Genomic DNA, 22,958 nt, shown 5'->3' with positions numbered 1-22,958 from the left:
TCGCATCGGCCAGAACGAGCCGTGGAGCCGTTGGGTGCAAACCTCTCCTGCAGCAGCAGCTCGGCGGCGACGGCCATCTTGTTTGACCCTCTGCCGCCGCGCTGCACCATGGGAGGAAGGTCAGGCGCGGGGCAAGCCGGGACGGACGCCGGTCCTCCCAGCGGGGGGGAGGGGGGAGCGCATTTATTAAAGTTTATTAAGTTAATTGCTTTTAAAATGTAACAAAACTTGATCAATCGAGACCGCAGGGGAATGGTGAGTAGGGTGGGCGTAAAATTGTTGCGCTATCGTGTACTGTTTTGGATGTATTTCTGGAACAGACTGCTATACAATCAAATATACGAATATATACTGTTTCTGAACCTGGTGGTGTGGACTTCAGGATTGTGGACTTCCTGCCTGACATGTATGGTGGGGATCCTTGATGATAGATGCCACCTTCTTGTGGCAGCGCCTGGTGTAGATGCTCTCGATGGTGGGGAGGGCTGTACCCGTGATGGGATGCATCCACCACTCTCTGCCACCACTCTCTGCAGCTTCTTGCATTGAAATTGCTTCACCAGACCACAATACAACCAGTCAGGATACTTAACGGCTGTTCACTTTTGCAGGAATTGAGACTTTACTCTGCTACCTGGAGCTTCATGCCCAACACTGGCTTGAGTTGATCCACCCAACCTATTCAACCTGTCGCCTCACCTGTTACAACGGGCCGACACAGCTCCGGTTCACGGCAAGAAGGTAAACATTGTCGTAAGGTCGTAAGGAATAGGAGTGGAATTAGGCCATTCGGCCCATCAAGTCTACTCCGCCATTCAATCATGGCTGATCTATCTCTCCCTCCTAACCCCGTTCTCCTGCCTTCTCACCATACCCTCTAATCCTGTACTAATCAAGAATCTATCTCTGCCTTAAAAATATCCACTGATTTAGCCTCCACAGCCTTCTGTGGCAAATAATTTCACAGATTCACCACCCTCTGACTAAAGAGCCCCTGTTGGACTTAGCAGGACGTGCAGAGTTGAGTATTATTGATTTAAAAGTGGACAAATGAGAGTCTTTCACAAGAAAAGGCAAAGAAATGGACCTTCATCCCTACTCAAGCACATTGACCTCTTTGCCCATCTACACATCCAATTTGTCTGCATTATGTCCACATCCCGCTATACCTTATTTAAGTCTGGATTCGTCAATCTGAAGAAGGGTCTCAACCCCAAACTTCGCATATCCATGTTCTCCAGAAGTGCTGCCTGATCCCCTGAGTTACTCCAACACTATGTCTTTTTGTAAACCAGGATCTGCAGTTCCTGATATCTGATTCCACCACCACCCCTGGCAGCCCATTCCAGATATCAACTACTCTCCATATAAAGACAAAGCCCTCAGATCCCTTTGAAAACTCCTTCCCTTAACTCTATGCCGGTGTTATTGATACCCCTACCAGTTGAAACCCTTTACCATGGGGAAAAGATTTTGACCATTCATCCAATGCATGTCTCTCATAATCTTATATACTTCTATCAGATCTCCCCTCAGACTCCCTCACACCCAGGCTCTCCAGTATCTCTGCATAACTGAGTTCTCCAATCCAGGCAACATTGACACAAAAAGCTGGAGTAGCTCAGTGGGTCAAACAGCATCTCTGGAGAAAAGGAATACGTGACGTTTCAGGTCCAGACCCTTCTTCAGTCGATCACAATTTGCTTGTTTTATGTTCCTTTGTCCCTCAAGAACTCCATCTTTCATTTAACGACTGTTTAGTAACTGAAGGCCTGTGGGCTGAAAGTGATGGTCACATCTTTGTTTGCAGATGCCCTCCGGTGGCCGTGGCCCTTGCAAAGGAGCGCTTGTCCGGCATCGATCACACCCATTCCAGTTCAATAGAGTTTGATGTGGTGGAGCTGGCAGATTCAATGGGATGGGAGCTGATCCCTGTCAAACGAGAATTGAGGCGACTGCAGTGGACGATGACTCAGTGCAAGCAAGGTATCAACTGAGTTTAGGTTCATCCCATGGGCACTCTAGTTTACTTTAGTTTTGAGATACAGCACGGAAACAGGCCCTTCGGACCCGCGTTCGTTCCCGTCGACGGGTGCCGTCTGTACCGAGTTTGTACGTTCTCCCCGTGACCTGTGTGGGTTTTCTCCGAGATCTTCGGTTTCCTCCCACACTCCAAAGACCCCATAGACGTACAGGTTTGTAGGTTAATTGGCTTGGTAAATGTAAAAAATAATTGTCCTTGGTGGGTGTAGGATAGTGTTAATGTGTGGGGATCGCTGGTCGGCGCGGACCCGGTGGGCCAAACAGGCCTGTTTCCGTGCTGTATATCTAAACTAAAAACTAAAATTAACACTAACCTACACTCACTAGGGACAATTTACACATACCAAGCCAATTAACCTACAATCTTGTATGTCTTGGAGTGTGGGAGGAAACTAAAGATCTCGGAGAAAACCCACTCGATCAAGGGTAGAAAGTACAAACAGACAGCACCAGTATTCGGGATTGAACCCGGGTCTCTGGCGCTGCAAGCGCCCTAAGGCAGCAACTCTGCCGCTGCACCACCCACTAGGATAATACTGAGACTTTGTTCCACGATATCCTTATTTCAGGATGGAGAATATCTTCGAGACGCCAGGAACTGCAGATGCTGGATTCTTGAGCAGACCGCAATGTGCTGGAGGAACTCAGCTGGTCAGGCAGCTTCTGTGGGGGGAATGGATAGGCTCCCGACCTGAAACTTTGGCTAGCCAATCCCGCCGCAGATGCTGCCTGACCCGCTGAGTTACTCCAGCACTTTGTGTTTGCTCAAGTACACTGTGACACAGGTACAATGAAGTTCATAAGTCATAGGAGCAGAAGTAGGCCGTTCAACCCATCGAGTCTACTCCGCCATTCAGTCATGGCTGATCTATCTTTCCCTCTCAAATCTTGAAAATCATGAAAACGTTGCTTGCAGCAGCATCACAGGCTCATAGACCCAGACAAACATAAAGTTGTACATAAATTGCACACAGATTTTCTAAAAGAAGACCACCAGAAAAAACAAGACACCAGTGCAAAACACAATTAGAGGAAAAAAAAGTCCATGGTGGTGCAAGGGTGGTCCGTAGTGCTCCTTTGCTGAGGTCGGATTTGGGTTGAGCAGGAAAATAACTGCAGATGCTGGTTCAAATCGAAGGTAGACACAAAATGCTGGAGTATCTCAGCGGGTCAGGCAGCATCTCAGGAGAGAAGGAATGGGTGACGTTTCGGGTCGAGACCCTTCTTCAGACTGATTTGGGTTGAGCAGGTCGGTTCAAGAACCTGATGGCTGTAGGAAAGTAGCTGTTCCTGGAATAACTCAGTGGGTCAGGCAGCATCTCTGGAAGACATGGATAGGCAACGTTTTGGGTTGGGGCAGTTCTTCAGGCACTAAATGTCTGAAATAAGGTCCTGATCCGAGATGTCACCACTCCAGCACTATTTGAATTATTTTGTAAACCGGCATCTACAGTTCCTTGTGTCTTGCTGTTCCTGAACCTGGTTGTGTGGGTCTGAGGGCTAAGCACTGAGACTAACCCTGCACTGAGGCATTCCTGCACGCTGGCCTGAACGCCGGATTCCTTGTCATGAATCTCTCGTTTCAGTTTGTCGGCAACCATCTCGTGGTCTTCTACCTTTCAAAGAGATCTCCTGTCACTCTTCCAACAGGTGTAGGCTAAACACTTTCCGTCTCCTCAAAGAGTAATGGCCTCTCCAATGACACATACAGCTTTCTACATTGCACCATAGAAAGCATACTGTCGGTTTGCATCATAGCTTGGTTTGGGAACAGCTCTGCCCAGGACAGCAAGAAACCGCAGAGTTTTAGATGTAGCCCAGTCGATCACACAGACCAGGCTTCCTACCATTGACTCCATCTACACTTCACGTTGCCTCAGAAAAGCAGCCAACATAAACAAAAATATCCCACCCCAATCAATTCTTCTTCGCTGTGTTCCCGTCAGGAACAGCTTCTTCCCCTCTGTTATCAGGCTTCTGAACAGTCCTTCCATAAGCTAGGGTGCTGTCCAATTCACCTCTACCCTGTTGCGGACCATTGGACTTTGTCTATGAAACCGGTGCGTTACTTTGCTGAGAACTATATTCTGCACTCTGTTGTTTCCACTTTTCTCTACCTGTTGTACTTGTTTGACTTTATTGTGTTGATGTATAGTATTATCTGATTAGTTTGGATAGCATGCTAAACAAATCACTGTGGCTCGGTACCCGAGCCCAGGACCTGTTCCTTGCTGCTGTCCTCTGCCGCTGTCTCTCATATGCTCCTTTCCTCGCAGTAAAGCGAGCGCAGCCTTTCTCCCTCGGGGCTGTGCATGCTCACTCGAATGCCCAGGAACAAAGGAGGCTGCAGAAAGTGGCAGGCACTGCCTGGTCCATCACGGGTACTAACCTCCCCGAAGGGATCTACAGGAGGCAGCCGATATCATCAAAGACCCACACCACTGTTGTACTTCGTGGTCCGGTACCTGTTGTACCTTTATTGACTCTGGACGGACCACAAGTACACGTGTATAAAAGGTTACAATGCTGGAACTCAATTCCAGGCTGTTTATTCCGTGGTCATCTGGATCCAGAGTGACCACCCAATCACACCAACCTCTTATATACGCATTCCCGCACATGCAAACAAAGTAGTCCTTGGGATACACAAAGTAGTCCCAGGCAATATCACAACATCCCCCTTGTCTTATAAAAGAAATATATATATATATATATATATATGTAACAACAAACTCTAAACACAAACGTTTTTTTGAAACACCATAAAACATTAACAAATATCAACGGTAACGTGCAGGTTTCTTACTGGCACGTCCCGAGCGTGTCACATAATCCCCATCATCATTACGGGCCGGTCGTTCCTCCGCTTCACATTGGGTCTCAACCCTATCGCTGTCTGGGGGGACACAATGGGGACCAACCCCTGGCTTCTCCAGTGGAAGATCTCTCAACTGCACTCGATTCCTCCTGAACCGATTTCCATTCGGCGTCTCAATAATGTAAGACCTTGACTGGGGTTCGTCGCAGACCGATCTCACTTCTGCTGGAACCCAGACCTGATTCGCTTTATCCAGAACCCGGACCTTCTGTCCAGCGTGCAATGGCAACAAGTCATGTCTCTTGACCGAACTGTCAAACTGTGCCTTCATATTCTGCTTACGCTCCTCAAGTCGCTCAAAGGTCCTCTGCCCTTCGTATGCCTTGTTCATGTCAAGGTTCGTGGGGAGAGGCGTCCGAATCTGTCTTCCAAACATCATCTCCGCCGGTGACGGTAACTTGGAATCAATCGGTGTAGTGCGCAAGTTGAGTAAAGCTGCTGCTACACTCTGTCCCGTTGCCAAGGACTTCTTGATAACAGACTTCACCGTTCGTACCATGCGCTCAGCCAGCCCATTCGACTGAGGGTACCTAGGCGAGGACGTTGTATGGGTGATTCCCCATTGCTTGCACATGGACTGGAAAGCTTCACCCACAAATTGTGGACCATTGTCGGAGATGATCTCCGTCGGTGCTCCTAGCAGACCAAACATTGCAGTCACCATATTAGCAACCATGGCACTCGTGGTGCTAGTCAGTCGGTTCACCACCGGAAACTTGGAATGGTAATCCACCATGACAAGATATTGAACGTTGTCAATTTCAAACATGTCCATTGCTATTTTGGTCCAAGGTGTGACTGGTATCTCATGTGGCATGAGTGTTTCCCTCATTTGCTCTGGCATGTGCATCTGGCACGGACTACACCTTCGGACAAGGTCATCAATGTGTTGGTTCATGTTGGGCCAATATACCATTTGTCTCGCTAGAAGTCTCGTCTTAATGCCTTGGTGGCCAACATGAAGTTGCTGCAATACATCCTGTCTCATCGACTCAGGAATGACTACTTGCCGTCCTTTGAAAATGGCCCCATTTGACATGCCCAACTCATCTCGAAAAGACCAGTAGGGCCGCAGGTCGGTAGGTATCTCCTGTAGGGTCACCGGCCATCCGGAATGGACATACTGCATAACCCTATGCAGTATAGGGTCACGACAAGTTTCTGTCTGCAGCTCCACCCTTTTGAGTTTGCCGAAGTGTATCAAGTCGACACCTAGCGTGTCCTCGATGTTGTCGAAGAAGATGCTCTCTACATGTACATCGAGATCTATGCTCTCTGTCTTCTCCGGATTGGGCAGCCTGCTGAGAGTGTCAGCAATGATCATCTCAGCCCCAGGTCTGTGCTCTATGGTGAAGTTGTATCCTTGCACCTTGATGAGCAACCACTGCAGTCGGGGTGGGGCACTCGTGAGTGGTTTGCCGCAGATAGTGACAAGAGGCTTGTGATCAGTCAGCACCTTAAAATCCCGCCCAAATAGGTATGTATGAAACCTTGTGATGCCAAAAACCAATGCAAGGGTCTCGCGTTCAATATTGGAGTAGTTGGACTGGCATGAAGACAGTGCCTTCGAAGCGTACGCAACAGGCCGTCCTTCCTGCGAAAGGCATGCTCCCACTCCTTTCATTGACTCATCTACCTCAAGGGTGACAGGAGCATCAGGGCGATAGTACTGGAGGACAGATTCCCCCTGTATGCAGCTCTTCAGGTTACAGAACGCCGTTTGGTGGTCTTCTTGCCACAAGAATGGGACATCTTTCTTCAGCAAATCCCTCAAAATGGCGACCAGGTCAGCATACTTTGGGATGTAGGGCGATAAAAATTTTATCATCCCCAGGAACCGTTGTAAATCTTCCTTATCTTGTGGTGTTGGCATCTTATGAATGTCCTGCACCTTACCAAGATCTGGCCGAATGCTTGTGTCTGAATACATTGTCCCGAAGAAGTTGATGGAGTTAGCCTTCACTACACACTTAGCACTGTTGAAAGCTAGTCCTTCCCGGGACGCTGCCTCTAACAGCTTCTGTAGATTATAATCATGTTCTTGCGCTGTGGATCCCACTATGACAATATCATCCGCAATGCAGACGCATCCAGGAACCTGTTCTATGATCGTGTCCATACGCTGCTGGAATATATCCTGACTTACCGACAAACCGAAAGGCAACCTCCTGTAGCAATACCTGCCAAAAGGCGTGCGGAACGTGGTAAGTTCCTGGCTAGCCTCATCAAGTCGGACAGATCAATAACCCGCTTTAGCATCGAGTTTGGAGAACAATTTCCCATTGGCAAAAGCCGGATTGATCTCCTCAAGTGTCTGGATCTTGTGCGGGCAACGTTTGTGACTTGCATTCAAACGCTTCGGGTCTAGGCATACCCTGATTGACCCATCCTTCTTAACGGATGTGGTTATTGAACTGCACCAGTCCGTATGGTGAGTCACCTTTCGGATGACTCCATCATCTTCCATCTTGCCCAACTCAGCCCGCAACTTGTCTTTGAGATGGATATTACATTTCCTTGGCGCATCAATGTGTGGTGTGGCCTGCTCCTTGAGATGAAGGGTGGCTGGCCCCTTGAAGTTGCCAATCCGATCAAACTGATTAGGCCACCTCTTCATTAGGTCCCCCACCGAGTTGAAACTGTCTTGCTCCTTCCGAGCATCTGATGGGTGCTCCTCTGTTCCCATAGCATGTATCGTGACAACCTGGAGTTGCTTAATACCTGGGAGGCCTATGACAGCGGATCCTGCCACGTCTACCATGAAAAATTCCTGAGGACACCACATCGACCCTTGGTATCGGCACGAAACGGATATAGTTCCAACACATATGATTTCCGTCCCATTATATGCTGTCAAACGGACTTTGCATGGTCGTAGGTGCTGCTTGTATGTGTCATTGGGATACATGTCTCGTATGATCCGAAGGGGAAGAGTATTTCCTCCAGCCCCGGTGTCTATCTTCACCTTCAGTCGATGTTGCCCCTTCATTGACGGGCATTTGATGTTCAACACCACAAATGCCTCATCACCCATTGGAGGTATCCTGTCCATACCTGAAATGGTGATATTATAGAAAGACATATCCGATCCTTCCTCTTGACTGTCACAGCACGATGCATCACCGTCAGGGGGCTGCTGCTGCACCTCGTCAAATCGCTTGTATTTGCCCCTGGACCATTTAGATGGGCGCACAGGATCCACTTTATTCCTACAGCATTTTGCCCAATGCCCTTTCTTGCCACACTTCTTGCATGTGTCGCGATACGCCGGGCATTGCCTGGGCTTATGAAACAAATCACAGTAGCCACAAGGGTTTTGTCTCTCATCCTGCGACTTCTGTTTCGTCGACCCTCGTGTCTTGACAGCATCAATATGGCTAGACCCGGGCTCTAAATTTGCAATGCACTGTCTGCCTGCTGCAATGGCCTCATACTGCCTGCCTAACGTAAGCACCTCTGGAATGGTGTGACCTTTAGGCTTCTGTATAAGCTCTTGCTGTAGACCTTCATGGGGCGTGGACGTGATTACCAACTCCATGACTCTGTCAGTGAGCTCCTGCTCAGTGAAGTCACACTGGAGACTTTTTTCGCGACACCGGGTCACAAACTGAGCAAGCAACTCCCCCGGCTTCTGGCGATACCGCATCAACTCCAACCTGTGGACCCTGAAATTTACCTTCGTCCTCAGCTGGTCCTCAAAAAATGCCCATATGCACTCCGGTTTGCTCCGATCCTCCACACTCAGACCCGACGCATTCAAACGACGAAGTCCTTCCACTCCCAAAGCGATTTTTATCTTCGTGGCCTGCTTAGATTCCGATGCAACTTCTAAGTCTTCCAGGCACAGTTGCAACCTTTCCTTGAACAGGGAGAACTCAGTGGGGATGTCCAGCACTTGCCAGTTCATTTCAGGTAACCGAGACATATTATTTGCACTATATGGCGGAAACACGGTAACTTGAACAATTATAAACAAAACCAAAAACAACCGTATCACAGGACCCCAACCCTTGCTATCAGCAAATCTATAGCACTATATGCATTCACAGAAATAAACATACATATACCATAGTATCAAATGCAAACAGTAATCTTGCAGTATTACACACAGATAGGCACACAAAGCAATGTCCAAATCTTCCCTTCAAGAAGCAGACTGGCCGTGTAGATCAGCGTATCGTAGGCTCTAGATGGGTGAAGGTCGCTGCTCCACTGCGATGGTCTGCCTCGCAACGATGGGCTCGCAACGATGGGCTCGCAACGATGCAGCTCCCAGCTGCTGTAACCGCGGTGCGATCGGGCCTCGGCTGCGGTGCGCGTTGGCCCCGCCCACAGGTGCTCCCGGCCGCTGCTGCTCAGTCGACGCGTGCTGCCGCTGCCTCGGGCCCAGGGCCTTCCCGACTCACCGGTCGCCGCGCCTGGGTAAGGATGCAGTGCCTCGACCTTACCGGTCGTCGCGCCTCCGTGGGTGGTCGGTCCCTCCGGTCGCCGAACTCCCCCGCGATGTCGGGTCTCACCGGTCTCTGCACTCCCCCGCGATGCCAGGTCTCACCGGTCTCTGCACTCCCCCGCGATGTCGGGTCTCACCGGTCCCTGTCGGTGACGGTGTCGTCGTCGGTGTGGGCCTTCACACACCTCCCTCAGCAGCTTGCAACGTCCCGTCGGCAGCTCAGCGCTGACTACAGATCAGGTAAGTGCACATACACGGTAGGCCCTGTCGAGAGGCAATCCAGCGTCCCGTACGAGCTGGAAACTACTCTTTATTTCTGTTTCTTTCCCCTAGGGCACTAGTTTAATTATTTTCGTAGTATAATTTTCACCAAAAAACTTAATTTTTTTATTTTTTAAATTTTTTTTTAATGACTTGTGAACCTTTTCCGCTTGGGTTTCTCTTTACCTTTCTAGGCAAATCACCAAACCGCTGCCACCATGTTGTACTTCGTGGTCCGGTACCTGTTGTACCTTTAGTGACTCTGGACGGACCACAAGTACACGTGTATAAAAGGTTACAATGCTGGAGCTCAACTCCAGGCTGTTTATTCCGTGGTCATCTGGATCCAGAGTGACCACCCAATCACACCAACCTCTAATATACGCATTCCCGCACATGCAAACAAAGTAGTCCTTGGGATACACAAAGTAGTCCCAGGCAATATCACAACAACCACCCCCTTCATCGCCACTACCATCGGGAAGAAGGAACAGGAGCTTGAGAACCGTGACCTCCAGGTTCAAGAACAGCTTCTTCCCACCAACCAGCAGGCTCTTGAACCACCCTGCATTGCCCTAATCACAGAGGGGGAAAGAAGAAGGGTCTCGACCCAAAACATCCTCATTCCTTCTCTCCAGAGATGCTGCCTGTCCCACTGAGTTACTCCAGCATTCTGTGTCCAACCCTAATCATATCCATACCTCGGTACCAAATCACTATGGAGTTTGTTTTGGTTGCACTATGTACTTTGCTTGTCACTATTATGATCTGGTTACCAAATTCTATTGATAATTTATTGTATTATTCATTGTTGTATGTTTATTTGTTGTGTTAATGGGCCTGTAAAGCTGCAGCAAATAAGAATTCCATTGTTCTGGTCCTGGTGCATCTGAATCTTATTCCTCTCTGCCTTGCCAGGAATGCAGGGCACCGGGAAGAGTGGGGTGCAGGTGGAGTTCGGGGAGCTCTCCTTCCACTTCCGATCGTACGGAGATCTGGACCACGAGGAACTGGACGGCCTGTGTGAGTTTCTGCACCAGCGGGTGCTGGCCCACGAGAGGTCTGGACTCTTCCGCCTCAAAGCCTCCTTCAGGTCTTTTCACAGGTGAGAGTGGCCTTCCTCCATGAGGCAGGCGGGGGTAACATGAGCGAGTGCTGGCGGTAGGTAGGTGGGAGGGAGGCAGGCAGGCAGGCAGGTGGGTGCTGCTGAGTTTTAGTTTTAGGAGGTACCACACGGAAACATGGACCAGCGATCCCCGTACACTAGCACTACCCTGCACACGAGAGACAATTTACAATTTTTATCAAAGCCAATTAACCTACATCTTTGGGATGTGGGAGGAAACTGGAGAAAACCCATGCGGACACAGGGAGAATGTACCAAACTCCATACAGACAGCATGTGGGCTCGGGATCAAAGCCGGGAGCAACTCTACCACCGTGCCACTGAGGTGAATGCAATAAACGGGGGGTGCTACGTGAAGCGGCTAAGCTCTGAGGCCTGGATTGACCCAGGGTTGGAGGATTGTGAGCCAGCAGCTCCACTAGCTGTAACAAGCTGTGCTAATCAGCGTGTTACAACAGTGGGCTCTTCAGATGAAGCTCCTCGCTCTCACCTGCCCGTGGTGCAGTGCAGATCCTCACGGTTGGCGTTACATTCAGTGAAGTGGTGTAATTAATGTCACGGGCCTCTTCATCTCTTTGTGTCTCCCTCCAGCGTGGCCTTTAAGAACTGCAGCATCTGTGCAGACACCGTTGATGTGGAGAAAAGCTTGCAGTTAAAGCAGCTGCTGAAGGACTATTTCAATCAGAACAACCACCAGGATCATCAGCCAGAGGAAGAGGAGGACGATTTAGACAGGGTGAAGGTGGGTGCCCATTCTTGGCTTTTGAGTGTTGCCTGGGCTGGAAATGTGCGGAGGCTAGTTCAGCCCATTGATGGGCTCTGCACCGTTCTGGTCATTACAGGGTTAATATGGGACAGTCAGCATGGCTTTGGACACAACTTGGTCGAGTTTCTTGAGGAGGTGACAAAGGTGTTTTTTTGGTTGGTCGTCTTTCAAAAAATTCACGTGCAATTTATGTATAATTTGTCTTTGTGTGTGTTTGTCCCAGTCGATGAACCTTTGATGCTGCTGGAAGCAAGGAAAGATAGATCAGCCATGACTGAATGGCGGAGTGGATGCGATGGGTTGAATGGCCTACTGCTACTTCAATGACATGAACTTCATTGTACCTGTACCTCAGTGTACTTGAGCAAACACAAAGTGCTGGTGTAACTCACCGGGTCAGGCAGCATATGTGGAGGGATTGGCTAGGCATCGTTTTGGGTCGGACCTATCCATTCCCTCCACAGATGCTGCCTGACTTTCTGAGTTCATTCTGCACTTTGTGTTGTGCTCAAGATTCCAGTATCTGCAGCTGCTGGTGTCAGTTTGGTATGTCAATAACCAGACATGGTTAACGCAGATGTTATTGTCCCTTGACCCAGGCTTGTGGTGACACTGCACGTGGCCTTTTTGAAAGCTTTGCATTGGATTAAGGTGTTGAAAGACTTCACCTAAAGGTGTCTCTTTGTTTCAGTTTGATGACTGGGAGAATCACATTCGAGCGGACATCCGCCAGTTGCTGTCTCTCCGCAGTGATGAGAAATTCTCGGGCAGAGCGGTGGCGAGGATATTTCACGGGATTGGTAAAAGTTGTTTTTTCCATTGTTTTAGTATTCCAGTGGAGTGGGATTATATTTGTTTCCATGGGTACTGCTTGACTGATATCTTAACCAAGTTTTCATGTGACACAAAAAGCTGGAGTAAGTCAGCACGACAGGCAGTATCTCTGGAGAGAAGGATTGGGTGACGTTTCGGGTCGAGGCTCTTCTTCAGACTGGTTAGGGATTAGGGAAACGAGAGATATAGAGAATAAAGAACAATGAATGAAAGATATGCAAACAAGTAACAATAATAAAGGAAATAGGCCAATGTTAGCTGTTTGTTGAGTAAAAACGAGAAGCTAGTGCGACTTGGGTGGGGGAGGGTTAGAGAGAGAGAATGCCGGGGCTACCTGAAGTTAGAGAAATCAATATTCATACCACTGAGCTGTAAGCTGCCCAAGCAAAATATGAAGATGCTGTTCCTCCAATTTGCGTTTAGCCTCACTCTGACAATAGAGGAGACCTAGGACAGAAAAGTCAGTGTGGGAATGGGAAGGAGAATGTGACACTGTTGGTGTGAGGCCAAATGAATCCTTCCCAGCACGGAAACAGGCCCATCAGCTTAACATCCATGATGTCCCATCTAAGCTAGTCCTAGTTACCTGCTTTTGGCCCATATATCCCTCTAAACATTTACTGTCCATGTACCTGTCCAACTGCTTTTTAAATGTTGTAATTACACCCATCTCTACCATTTCCTCATTCTGAATATGCTCCTCTTAGGTTCCCTTTAAACGTTTTTCCTCTCACCTTGAACATATACCTTTGAGTTCTTGATTCACCAACTCTGGGAAAAAGACTGTGCACATTTACTTTATCTTTGCCCCTTAGACTTTATACACTCCATCACATCACCCCTCAGCCTCCTACATTCCAAGAAATAAAGTCCGAGCCTAGTCTTGTAAATAATCTCTGCACTCTTTCCAGCTTAACGGCCGGCATCTTTCCTGTGGTGGGAAAAACAAAACACAGTAATCTAAATGTGGCCTCACCGACATCTTGTACAATTGCAACATAACATCCCAACTTTTATACTCTGTTCCCTGACTGATGATGGCAAGCTTGCCAAAAACCACCTTCACCTGCAACGCCAGTTTTCAGGAAACTCTGTACTTGTACTCCTCGAACCCTCTGCTCTACAACACTCCCCGAGGCCCTACCATTTACTGTGACGGTCTTGCCTTGGTTTGGCTATTATGGACTCTTCAGCGCATTGAATTTGCACTCATCATCAACCAATCCGGCTACATTAATCCCATTTTTCATTCCCAGCAGTTCTCCATAAATATTACCACAGCCCGAAGACTCTAGGGGCAATTTACAGAGGCCTGTTAGTCTACATACCTGCATGTCTTTGAGATATCGGAGGAAACTAGAGCACCTGGAGGAAACCCACCGGTCACAGGGAGAACGTGCAGACTCCACACAGACCGCCCCCGTAGTTAGGATCGAACCAGAGTCTCTGGTGCTGTGAGGCAGTAGCTCTACCCACTGAGCCACTATGCCTCCTATCCTCGGGCTTGAGTTTGCACTCACTCCACTGTCTTGGACTCCTGGCTGGAGAGCAAGTCCTATTGCTTTACCTTTAAACACATCCATTCAACTCTGGGCTCTGATCCCATCTCTGACAGAAACCCAACACTCGTTGAATACTCGTCTGAAGAAGGGTCCTGACTGAAACGTCGCCATCCTTTTTCTCCAGAGATACTGCCTGACCCGCTGAGTCACTCCAGCACTTTATGTCTATCTTTGGTGTAAACCAGCATCCTCAGTTCCTTGTTTCAACTTGTTCAGTATTTTTTATTAACACTTTCCTGATTTTTGTTTTTCTCCTCTTCTAGAGAGCCCTTGTTATCCGGCGAAGATTTATGGACGGGATCGAAGATTCTGGAGAAAGTATCTCAAATTTGACTTCAACAAAATAATACAGATAGCAAAGGAGGAAATTATCACAACGAAGTCTTGAGGTATTCTGGGTGTGGATACATGTACACTGTTGGAAGGAGCAGCAGTAGGAGCCTCTGCAACTTCCATGGTCCCGACGTGAGGGATGTGGCAACCAGGGGACAGGTAGCAAGGCCAACGTTTTCTGTAGGGCCTGAGACAGGACGACAATGCCTCCTGTTCTCCTCTTTCTATCCGGCTCCGAGAAACAAAGGAACGCCGTTGGAAAATGTGTTTTTACTTTTTTTTTAACAGGTTGTTTTATCATAAATAAACTTTGCTCTGAGAATGAAGTGTGTGTGGTCTCAAGGTTCTGAAGCATGTTCATTGATCATAACAATATAGGGCAGCACAGTGGCGGAGATGCTGCCTTACAGCGAATGCAGCGCCGGAGACCCGGGTTCCATCCCGACTATGGGTGCTGTTTGTACGGAGTTTGTACGTTCTCCCCGTGGGTTTTCTCCGAGATCTTCGGTTTCCTCCCACACTCCAAGGACGTACAGGTATGTAGGTGAATTGGCTTGGTAAATTTAAAAATTGTCCCTAGTGGGTGTAGGATGGTGTGAATGCGGGGTTCGCTGGTCGGCGCGGACCCAGTGGGCCGAAGGGCCTGTTTCGTGCTGTATCTCAAAATTAAACTTTTAACATAAGAGCAGGAGCTTCCCATTCCACCGGGAGCCTGGTCTGTACAATGGTGGCTGATCTAACCGTGTCTGTGCCGCTGGTGTGTAATTCTGCGAAAGTCCACGTGTCTACGATAGCCTTCGATGACTCGGTCTCCAAACCTTCCCCAGGGTAGAGAATCCACAATCCTGGGAGAAGTAACCCAGCGAAGGGGAAGATGCTAGAAAGCTTCTGAGGGAAGAGACTACAGCAGAAGGATCCAGGAGTACAGGTACATAGTTCCTTGAAAATTGCACCACAGGTACATAGGATGGTAAAGATGGCTTTTGGGACATTGATCTTCAGTCAGGGTATTCAGTATAAAGGTAGACACAGTGGCGCGGTGGCGCAGCGGTAGAGTTGCTGCCTTACAGCGAATGCAGCGCCGGAGACTCAGGTTCGATCCTGACTATGGGTGCTGTCTGTACACAGTTTGTACGTTCTCCGCGTGACCTGCGTGGGTTTTCTCCGAGATCTTCGGTTTCCTCCCACACTCCAAAGACGTACAGGTTTGTAGATTAATTGGCTGGGCAAATGTAAAAATTGTCCCTAGTGGGTGTAGGATAGTGTTAATGTGCGGGGATCGTTGGGCGGTGCAGACCCGGTGGGCCGAAGGGCCTGTTTCTGCGCTGTATCTCTAAAATCTAAAAAGCTGGAGTAACTCAGTGGGTCTGGCAGCATCTCAGGACAGAAGGACTGGGAGACTGAAGAAGGGTCTCGACCCGAAACGTCACCCATTCCTTCTCTCCAGAGATGCTGCCTGACCCGCTGAGTTGCTCCAGCATTTTGTGTCTACCTTCGATTTAAACCAGCATCTGCAGTTTTTTTTAAACTATTCAGTATAAAGGTTGGGATGTTATGTTCTAGTTATTACAAGACGTTGGTGGGGCCGCATTCGGAGAATTATGTTTAGTTTTGGTCATCCTGCAAGAGGAAGGATATCATGAGCTGGAAAGAGTGCAGGAATCATTGTAGAGTATTTGAGGGCCTGGGTGTATAAAATCACTAGGGGAATAGATAAGATGAATGCACAGTCCTTTACTCACGATAGGCGAACCAAGAACCAGAGGGCATAGGTTTAAAGTGAGAGAGGCAAGATTTAAAAGGAACCTCAAAGGGCCTCCTGCACCTATTTTCTAACCTGAAGGGGCAATTTATTCATTCAAAGGGTGATGGGTATATGGAATGAGCTGTCAGATGAGGTAGTTGACAGGTACTATAAAATGCTCAGAAAAGTTCAAAATGTCAGTTGGAGGGGACCACATCACCAACGCCCAGCTCTATGGGGAGATTCCACCTCTGACGGAGAAGATCAGGTCGGGAAGGATGAGGCTCGCTGGTCATTGCTACTGCCATCCAGAAATACCAGCAAACAAGGTTGTGCTGTGGGAACCCACCCATGGAAGACCGAACCCGGGACGGCCAAGCAAGACCATGCTGAAGACGTTGATGGAAGACGCATTATGTAGAGACAAAAGAGGAGCTGGCCAGCTGTACGGAGGACAGATGTGTGGTGCGTCTGTCACCATGCCTGTTGGAAACCAGCACCGCTGCGTTGCTAATGTTTTCAATCATTTCAAAATTTTAAATAACTATAAAATTTACAACTGAAGAGGACTTGATCCATGGCCGATTGCTAAAAATAGTTGGCAAAGGAACAAGTCACAAACAGACTCCATCCAACTCCACCACGACAAACTCAATTCATTCATCATCTTTAATTTCTTCAATTCTAAAAACACAAATATCAGCAGGTATGTATTTTACAATCTTCCAAAATGAACAAAGTAAGGCAGATGCAGTGTAGAATTCTATTGCGAAGGACCCAAACAATGGGACAACCTACACCTTGTCTCCAGATCCTTGGGATGGCGGCAGAGAACCAAGGACAAGCCTGGAGATGGGCAGCTTCCCCCCCACAGTACCAATCCCCACCGTAAGCGGATCAAGGCGGAACAACCATGGTGCGCAGGGTTGGCGCGTAGTGCCGTCCTCAGGACTTGGCCGGAGGCTTCTTCCAGCGGCAGGTGATGAGGTACTGAGGGTAGGCTTGGGTGTCGTGGAACACCACGAATATCCGGGGCTTCTCGCAGTCGTCCACCACGCTGTCGTACCTGAGGGAGAGCTGCTGGCTGCTGTCCTTCAGCGGAGGGATCTTCAGCTTGCCATCGCCCTTTGTGTACGACCCCGTCAGGACCTTCACTGCAAACACAAACTTCAGGCCGTCCGGGTTTGGCGGGGAGTACTGGTCATCCACCGAGACGATGGCTTGGCCTGCAAAGTAAACGCCCTGGCCATAGACAGCCGCTGCAAGACAAGGCGGACAAATGGTTAGTGGGTTGGCATTTGCAACCCCAGGCGTTTCTTCGCCCTCCCTCCTTCACTTATCTCCCCCCCCCCCCCCCCACTCCACATCTCTGCCCCCTCCCTCCACATCACCCCCCTCCTTCCCTCACAAGTCCACGCCGACCATTGATCACCCGTTCACTCTAGTTTTATGTTATCCACTTTCACATCCACTCCTTGCACATAAAGGGGCCATTTTTTTTAAAGAGACCAATTAACCTATAAATCTGCACATCTTCAGGATGTGGGAAGAAACTAGAGCACCTTGAGGAAACCCACATGGTCAAAGGGAGAATATGCAAACTTCACATGGAGCACCCAAGGTCAGGCTCGAACCAGGGCCTCTGGCACCACTCGGCTGCCCAGGATGGGACAAAGCAGGGTCCCACCAGAAGCATCGCCCTCCTGTCCATGCCCTCCATAGTGTTCCCATCAGAGTTCCTCCAGCAGAGTGCTTCTAGTTCCAGCATTTGCAGACTCCTGCATTCCCACTAAGCTTGTAAGACTTGGGTAGTTGTTTGGAAAGTTGAGAGCAGATGTAACTTTGGTAATATAGCACAGAATCGAGCTGGAACAAGCTGCCAGAGCAAGCGGCAAGCGGTGGTACGACTTACCATGTTTAAAAGACATTTGGACAAGTACATAGATAGAAAAGATTGGTGGGATATCGGTCAAATGGGACTAGCTTGGATGGGGCATCTTGGTTAGCACGGATGAGTTGGGCTGAAGGGCTGCATGACTGGCCAATAATGGATAGATCACAATCATTACACCCTTAATTGCCTCCAACTCAACCAACTGCTGACAGGGCAGGAGTTACAGGGGACAAGTCTCAGTGCAATGGCAAGTCCTTCTTCCTTGGATTCACTGCCACAGGTCATTCTGATCCTGGTGCAGGAAGCCCCCCATGGCATGGCTCTTGATCATCGGTGTATCCACTAGAAAATCCTATTGCAGGGACAAAACTGAGGGGGGATCCAGGCTGTGCTTGGCATCGGGACTCTGGAAACTCCTTCGCTCATCTTCTCTGTGTCAAGTTTGCATTTCTCCTGGGTTTCCTGCAGGTGCTCTAGTTTCCTCCTACATTACAAAGACGTGCGGGTGTGCAGGTTAGTGTTATTCCATTGAAGTGGCGTCACGGGGTGGGTTTCCTACCGTTCTTCCCACAGAAGCTCCTGTTGAATCCATGCACGTAGATCTCTTTGGCGCTCTCCTCGCTCGTTCCGTGGAAGAGGACTCGCTCGACATCAGTCTGGGTGGCCACCATGCTGGCTTTCTTCACCATGTACTGCTGGTACAACAACGGGTTGTTCACCACTTCCACCTGAGATGACAAACAAGGAGAAATCCTGTTAAACTCTGGCGAGCAGGCGGGGCAGACCACCCGTACACTCGGGGGCACTCTGGGGGAGTCGGCTGTGGGAGGAGCCCCTTGGCACAGAGTATGTAGGTACATTTGACAAAGTATCAACATACTCAGTGAACCATTGCTCCGATTCCAAATACCATGAAATCAACCACAGGGACCTTTTAGTGTAGTTTAGTTTAGAGATACAGCGTGGAAACAGGCCTTTCAGCCCACTGGGTCCGCGCCGACCAGCGATCACCGCACATTAACATTATCCTACACCCACTAGGGACAATTTTTACATTTACCCAGCCAATTAACCTACAAACCTGTACGTCTTTGGAGTGTGGGAGGAAACCGAAGATCTCGGAGAAAACCCACGCAGGTCACGGGGAGAACGTACAAACTCCGTACAGACGGCGCCCATAGTCAGGATGGAACCTGGGTCTCCGGCGCTGCATTTGCTGTAAGGCAGCAACTCTACCGCTGCGCCACCGTGACCACCCTCATTTTCCCAACTCCTTTTGGTTGACCACAAACCACAATCTCTGCATTTTTCTGATATGTGTATTCTTCATATTGGGAGATTGTGAATACATCCTTACATCAGAGGAGGTCAAGTGAGATTAGGGCCTGGTGCTCGCTCGTGTGTGGGATCATGGTCCAAGGATAAGTAGGAGGAGGTGTTTGAGAGTTGTCACCGGTAGGTTCTTCTAGTTTGCGTTTGACCGTACCAGTGTAAAAGTGCAAGACATGTAAGTGTAGGAAAGGGAAGGGTAAAATTAAAAAGAAATACAACCGGGAGCTCAAGAGGGTGGTGAATGCCTGGGACGGGCTGCGGGTGGTGGTGGTTGAAGCAGATACGTTAGTAGCAGATGGATACGCAGGGCATGGAGGGATATGGGCTTGTATACACTGGAATTTAGAAGGATGAGGGGGGATCTTATTGAAACATATAAGATAATTAGGGGATTGGACACATTAGAGGCAGGAAACATGTTCCCAATGTTGGGGGAGTCCAGAACAAGGGGCCACAGTTTAAGAATAAGGGGTAGGCCATTTAGAACGGAGATGAGGAAGAACTTTTTCAGTCAGAGAGTGGTGAAGGTGTGGAATTCTCTGCCTCAGAAGGCAGTGGAGGCCAGTTCGTTGGATGCTTTCAAGAGAGAGCTGGATAGAGCTCTTAAGGATAGCGGAGTGAGGGGGTTATGGGGAGAAGGCAGGAACAGGGTACTGATTGAGAGTGATCAGCCATGATCGCATTGAATGGCGGTGCTGGCTCGAAGGGCTGAATGGCCTCCTCCTGCACCTATTGTCTATTGTCTATGCATGTAGATAAATGATGGTCTTGGCATCATGTTCCACATAGATATTGTTGACCAAAGGGCCTGTTCCTTTGCTGTGCTGTACTGTTCCATGTTCTAAATAGAAACATAGAAAATAGGTGCAGGAGGCCATTCGGCCCTTCGAGCCAGCACCGCCATTCATTGTGATCATGGCTGATCGTCCCCAATCAATACCCCGTGCCTGCCTTCTCCCCATATCCCCTGATTCCACTAGCCCCTAGAGCTCTATCTAACTGTAGCTTAATCTTTAATTAGAGTCATAGATAGACAGTGTGGAAACAGGCCCTTCAGCCCAGCTTGCCCACACCGGCCAACAATGTCCCAGCTATCCTCATCCCACTGCCTGTGCTTGGTCCATAACCCTCCAAACCTGTCCTATCCATGTACCTGTCCAACTGTTTCTTAAACGTTGGGATAGTCCCAGCCTCAACTACCTCCTCTGGCAGCTTGTTCCGTACACCCACCACCCTCTGTGTGAGAAAGATACCCCTGGGATTCCTATTAAATCTTTTCCCCTTCACCTTGAACCTATGTCCTCTGGTTCTCGATTCCCTTACTCTGGGTAAAATACTCTGCATCTAGCCGATCTATTCCTCTCATGATTTTGTTTATTTCTATAAGATCTCCCCTCATCCTCCTGCGCTCCATGGAATAGAGACCCAGCCTACTTAACCTCTCCTGATGTGCAAACTGGCATCTTTTGTGTACAAAACAAGCATTGCCCACATCCATCCTTCATTGGCAGTAGAAATGGTGGACAAAGACAAAGAGCTTCATCTGACCTTTAGAATGTCCAATTTATCGTACAAGTCCTTCAGGGTTTTGAAGAAAGGGGCCATCAAGGTCGTGTACTCCTCTGTAGTTTCACTCAGCTCGGTCAGTTCAACACTTCCAAAGGCCAAAGGCAACGTGCCCACATCTGTGGAAATGAATTGGAGTTGCCGTGAATAAATGTACAAGTGTTTAGTTGGCAGAGTCATAGAGCAACGCGGCTCGCCAACAGGCCCTTTGGCACACTGTGTCTGTGCTAAACATGTTGGCATACTGGGCTAGACCCATCTGTCTGCATTTGGCCCATTATCCCTCCAGACCCTTGCTCCTCACACATCTCTCCAATTGGTTTTTAAAAGCTGGAACTGTTTGTTTCTCTAGCTTCCTCTGGCAGCTCATTGCGGATATAGTCTACCCTCCGAATGAAAGAGTTGCCACTGAGGTCCCTCTTAGATTTCTCCCCTCTCACCTTCAGCCTAAGCGCTCTAGTTTTAGAAAAAGACTGAGCATTCACTTTGACAGTTTAACACTGAATGTCTCTGCACAGCACCACCATTCCTGCCCTTCTCCCAAAACTTTTGCAGTACTTTAACATGGCAAAGGTGTTTATGTTTTTTGTTTTTTTGGATGACAATAAAGGTTATTCTGATTCTGATTCTGAGATTTACTCAAATGGCTCCAGGGATGTAAGATTTGAGCCACAATGTTCATCTGGAGAAAAACAGACGAGAAAATACTTTTTCACCCAGACGGTTGTGAATGTGTGGAATTCTCTGCCACAGAAGGCAGTAGAGGCCAATTCACTGGATGCATTTAAAAGAGAGTTAGATAGAGCTCTAGGGGCTAGTGGAATCAAGGGATATGGGGAGAAGGCAGGCACCGGTTACTGATTGTGGATAATCAGCCATGATCACAATGAAGGCGGTGCTGGCTCGAAGAGCAAATGGCCTCCTCCTGCACCTATTTTCCATGTTTTTATGTTTCTATGGAGAAGCTGGAAGGATCCCCACCATCCAGGCTATGCAATCTTCTCGCTGCTATTAACGGCTGGAGCTACAGAAGCCTGAAGTCCCACCCCACCAGGTTCAAGAACAGCTGCTTTCCTGCAGCCATCAGGATCTTGAACCGACCCGCACAATCCTAATCCTACCTCAGCAATTGGACGCTACAGGCCAACTCTTACACTATCATGTTTTGGAAACATAGAAAATAGCTGCAGGAGGAGGCCATTTGGCCCTTCGAGCCAGCACCGCCATTCATTGTGATCATGGCTGATCATCCACAATCAGTAACCCGTGCCTGCCCTCTCCCCATATCCCTTGGTTCCACTAGCTCCTAGAGCTCTATCTAACTCTCTTTTAAATGCATCCAGTGAATTGGCCTCCACTGCCTTCTGTGGCAGAGAATTCCACAAATTCACAACTGTCTGGCTGAAAAAGCCTTTTCTCATCTCAGTTTTTCTCCAGATGAACATTGTGGCTCAAATCTTTCATCCCTGGAGCCATTTGAGTAAATCTCAGAATCAGAATAACCTTTATTGTCATCCAAAAAAAACCAAGTCTTTTGGACGAGATTTTGTCACCCACAGTCCAACAATAAGCCTTTGCATCCTAAGGTGTCAGAATTGGTGCAATACTCCAAAGATGTCCTTACTGCTTTATGAAGGTTAAACAGAACTTTTTTTTTTCATCTCAGTTTTAAATGGCCTCCCCTTTATTCTTAGACTGTGGCCCCTAGTTCTAATTGTGTTTTATTTTTATTTTTTCAAGTCTTGCACAATTTGAGTAATTTATGTATAATTTGTGCCCGACCCATCATGGGTTCTGACCTCAATAGTGAAGGAGGGATCTACAGGAGGTGCTGCCTCAAAAAGGCAGCGAATATCATGAAAGACTCACCCCCCCCCCGGCCACACTTTCATCTCACTGCAACCATTGTGAAGGTGGCACAGGAGGCTGAAAACCGTGACCCCCAGGTTCAGGAACCATCTTTAACACTGCACAACACTAACCTCAGCAATTATGATCTTCTATGGACAGAGTCTTTGGTTGCCCTATGGACATTAGTTTTGCACTGTTATGGCCCCCAGAATTAGAAACATAGTAAATAAGTGCAGGAGGAGGCCATTTGGCCCTTCGAGCCAGCACCACCATTCATTGTGATCATGGCTGATCATCTACAATCAATAACCCGTGCCT

General features: G+C 48.5%; 2 protein-coding genes across 6 annotated transcripts in view; one reads left to right on the top strand and one right to left on the bottom strand.

Annotated features, from left to right (window-relative positions):
* The window catches only part of recql4 (RecQ helicase-like 4), a 70,389-nt gene extending 55,820 nt beyond the window's left edge, over positions 1-14,569 (top strand). For both annotated transcript variants that reach the window (XM_078426087.1, XM_078426095.1), the window contains exons 19-24: positions 612-741; positions 1,811-1,986; positions 10,551-10,737; positions 11,350-11,500; positions 12,216-12,324; positions 14,184-14,569. In XM_078426087.1, the coding sequence (XP_078282213.1) occupies positions 612-741; positions 1,811-1,986; positions 10,551-10,737; positions 11,350-11,500; positions 12,216-12,324; positions 14,184-14,308 (878 nt within the window). In that variant the 3' untranslated portion in view covers positions 14,309-14,569. The remainder of the gene's footprint in view (positions 1-611; positions 742-1,810; positions 1,987-10,550; positions 10,738-11,349; positions 11,501-12,215; positions 12,325-14,183) is intronic.
* A 2,093-nt stretch (positions 14,570-16,662) lies between these two features.
* The window catches only part of parp10 (poly(ADP-ribose) polymerase family member 10), a 41,378-nt gene continuing 35,082 nt past the window's right edge, over positions 16,663-22,958 (bottom strand). For all 4 annotated transcript variants that reach the window (XM_078426032.1, XM_078426041.1, XM_078426048.1 and 1 more), the window contains 3 exons: positions 20,772-20,908; positions 18,451-18,619; positions 16,663-17,256 (listed from right to left, as the gene is read on the bottom strand). In XM_078426032.1, coding sequence (XP_078282158.1) covers positions 16,943-17,256; positions 18,451-18,619; positions 20,772-20,908 — 620 coding nt within the window. In that variant the 3' untranslated portion in view covers positions 16,663-16,942. The remainder of the gene's footprint in view (positions 17,257-18,450; positions 18,620-20,771; positions 20,909-22,958) is intronic.

This window comes from Rhinoraja longicauda, chromosome 2 (assembly GCF_053455715.1).
Source record: "Rhinoraja longicauda isolate Sanriku21f chromosome 2, sRhiLon1.1, whole genome shotgun sequence".
NCBI classification, from domain to species: Eukaryota; Metazoa; Chordata; class Chondrichthyes; order Rajiformes; family Arhynchobatidae; genus Rhinoraja; species Rhinoraja longicauda.
This window is presented reverse-complemented; position numbering and strand designations above follow the sequence as displayed.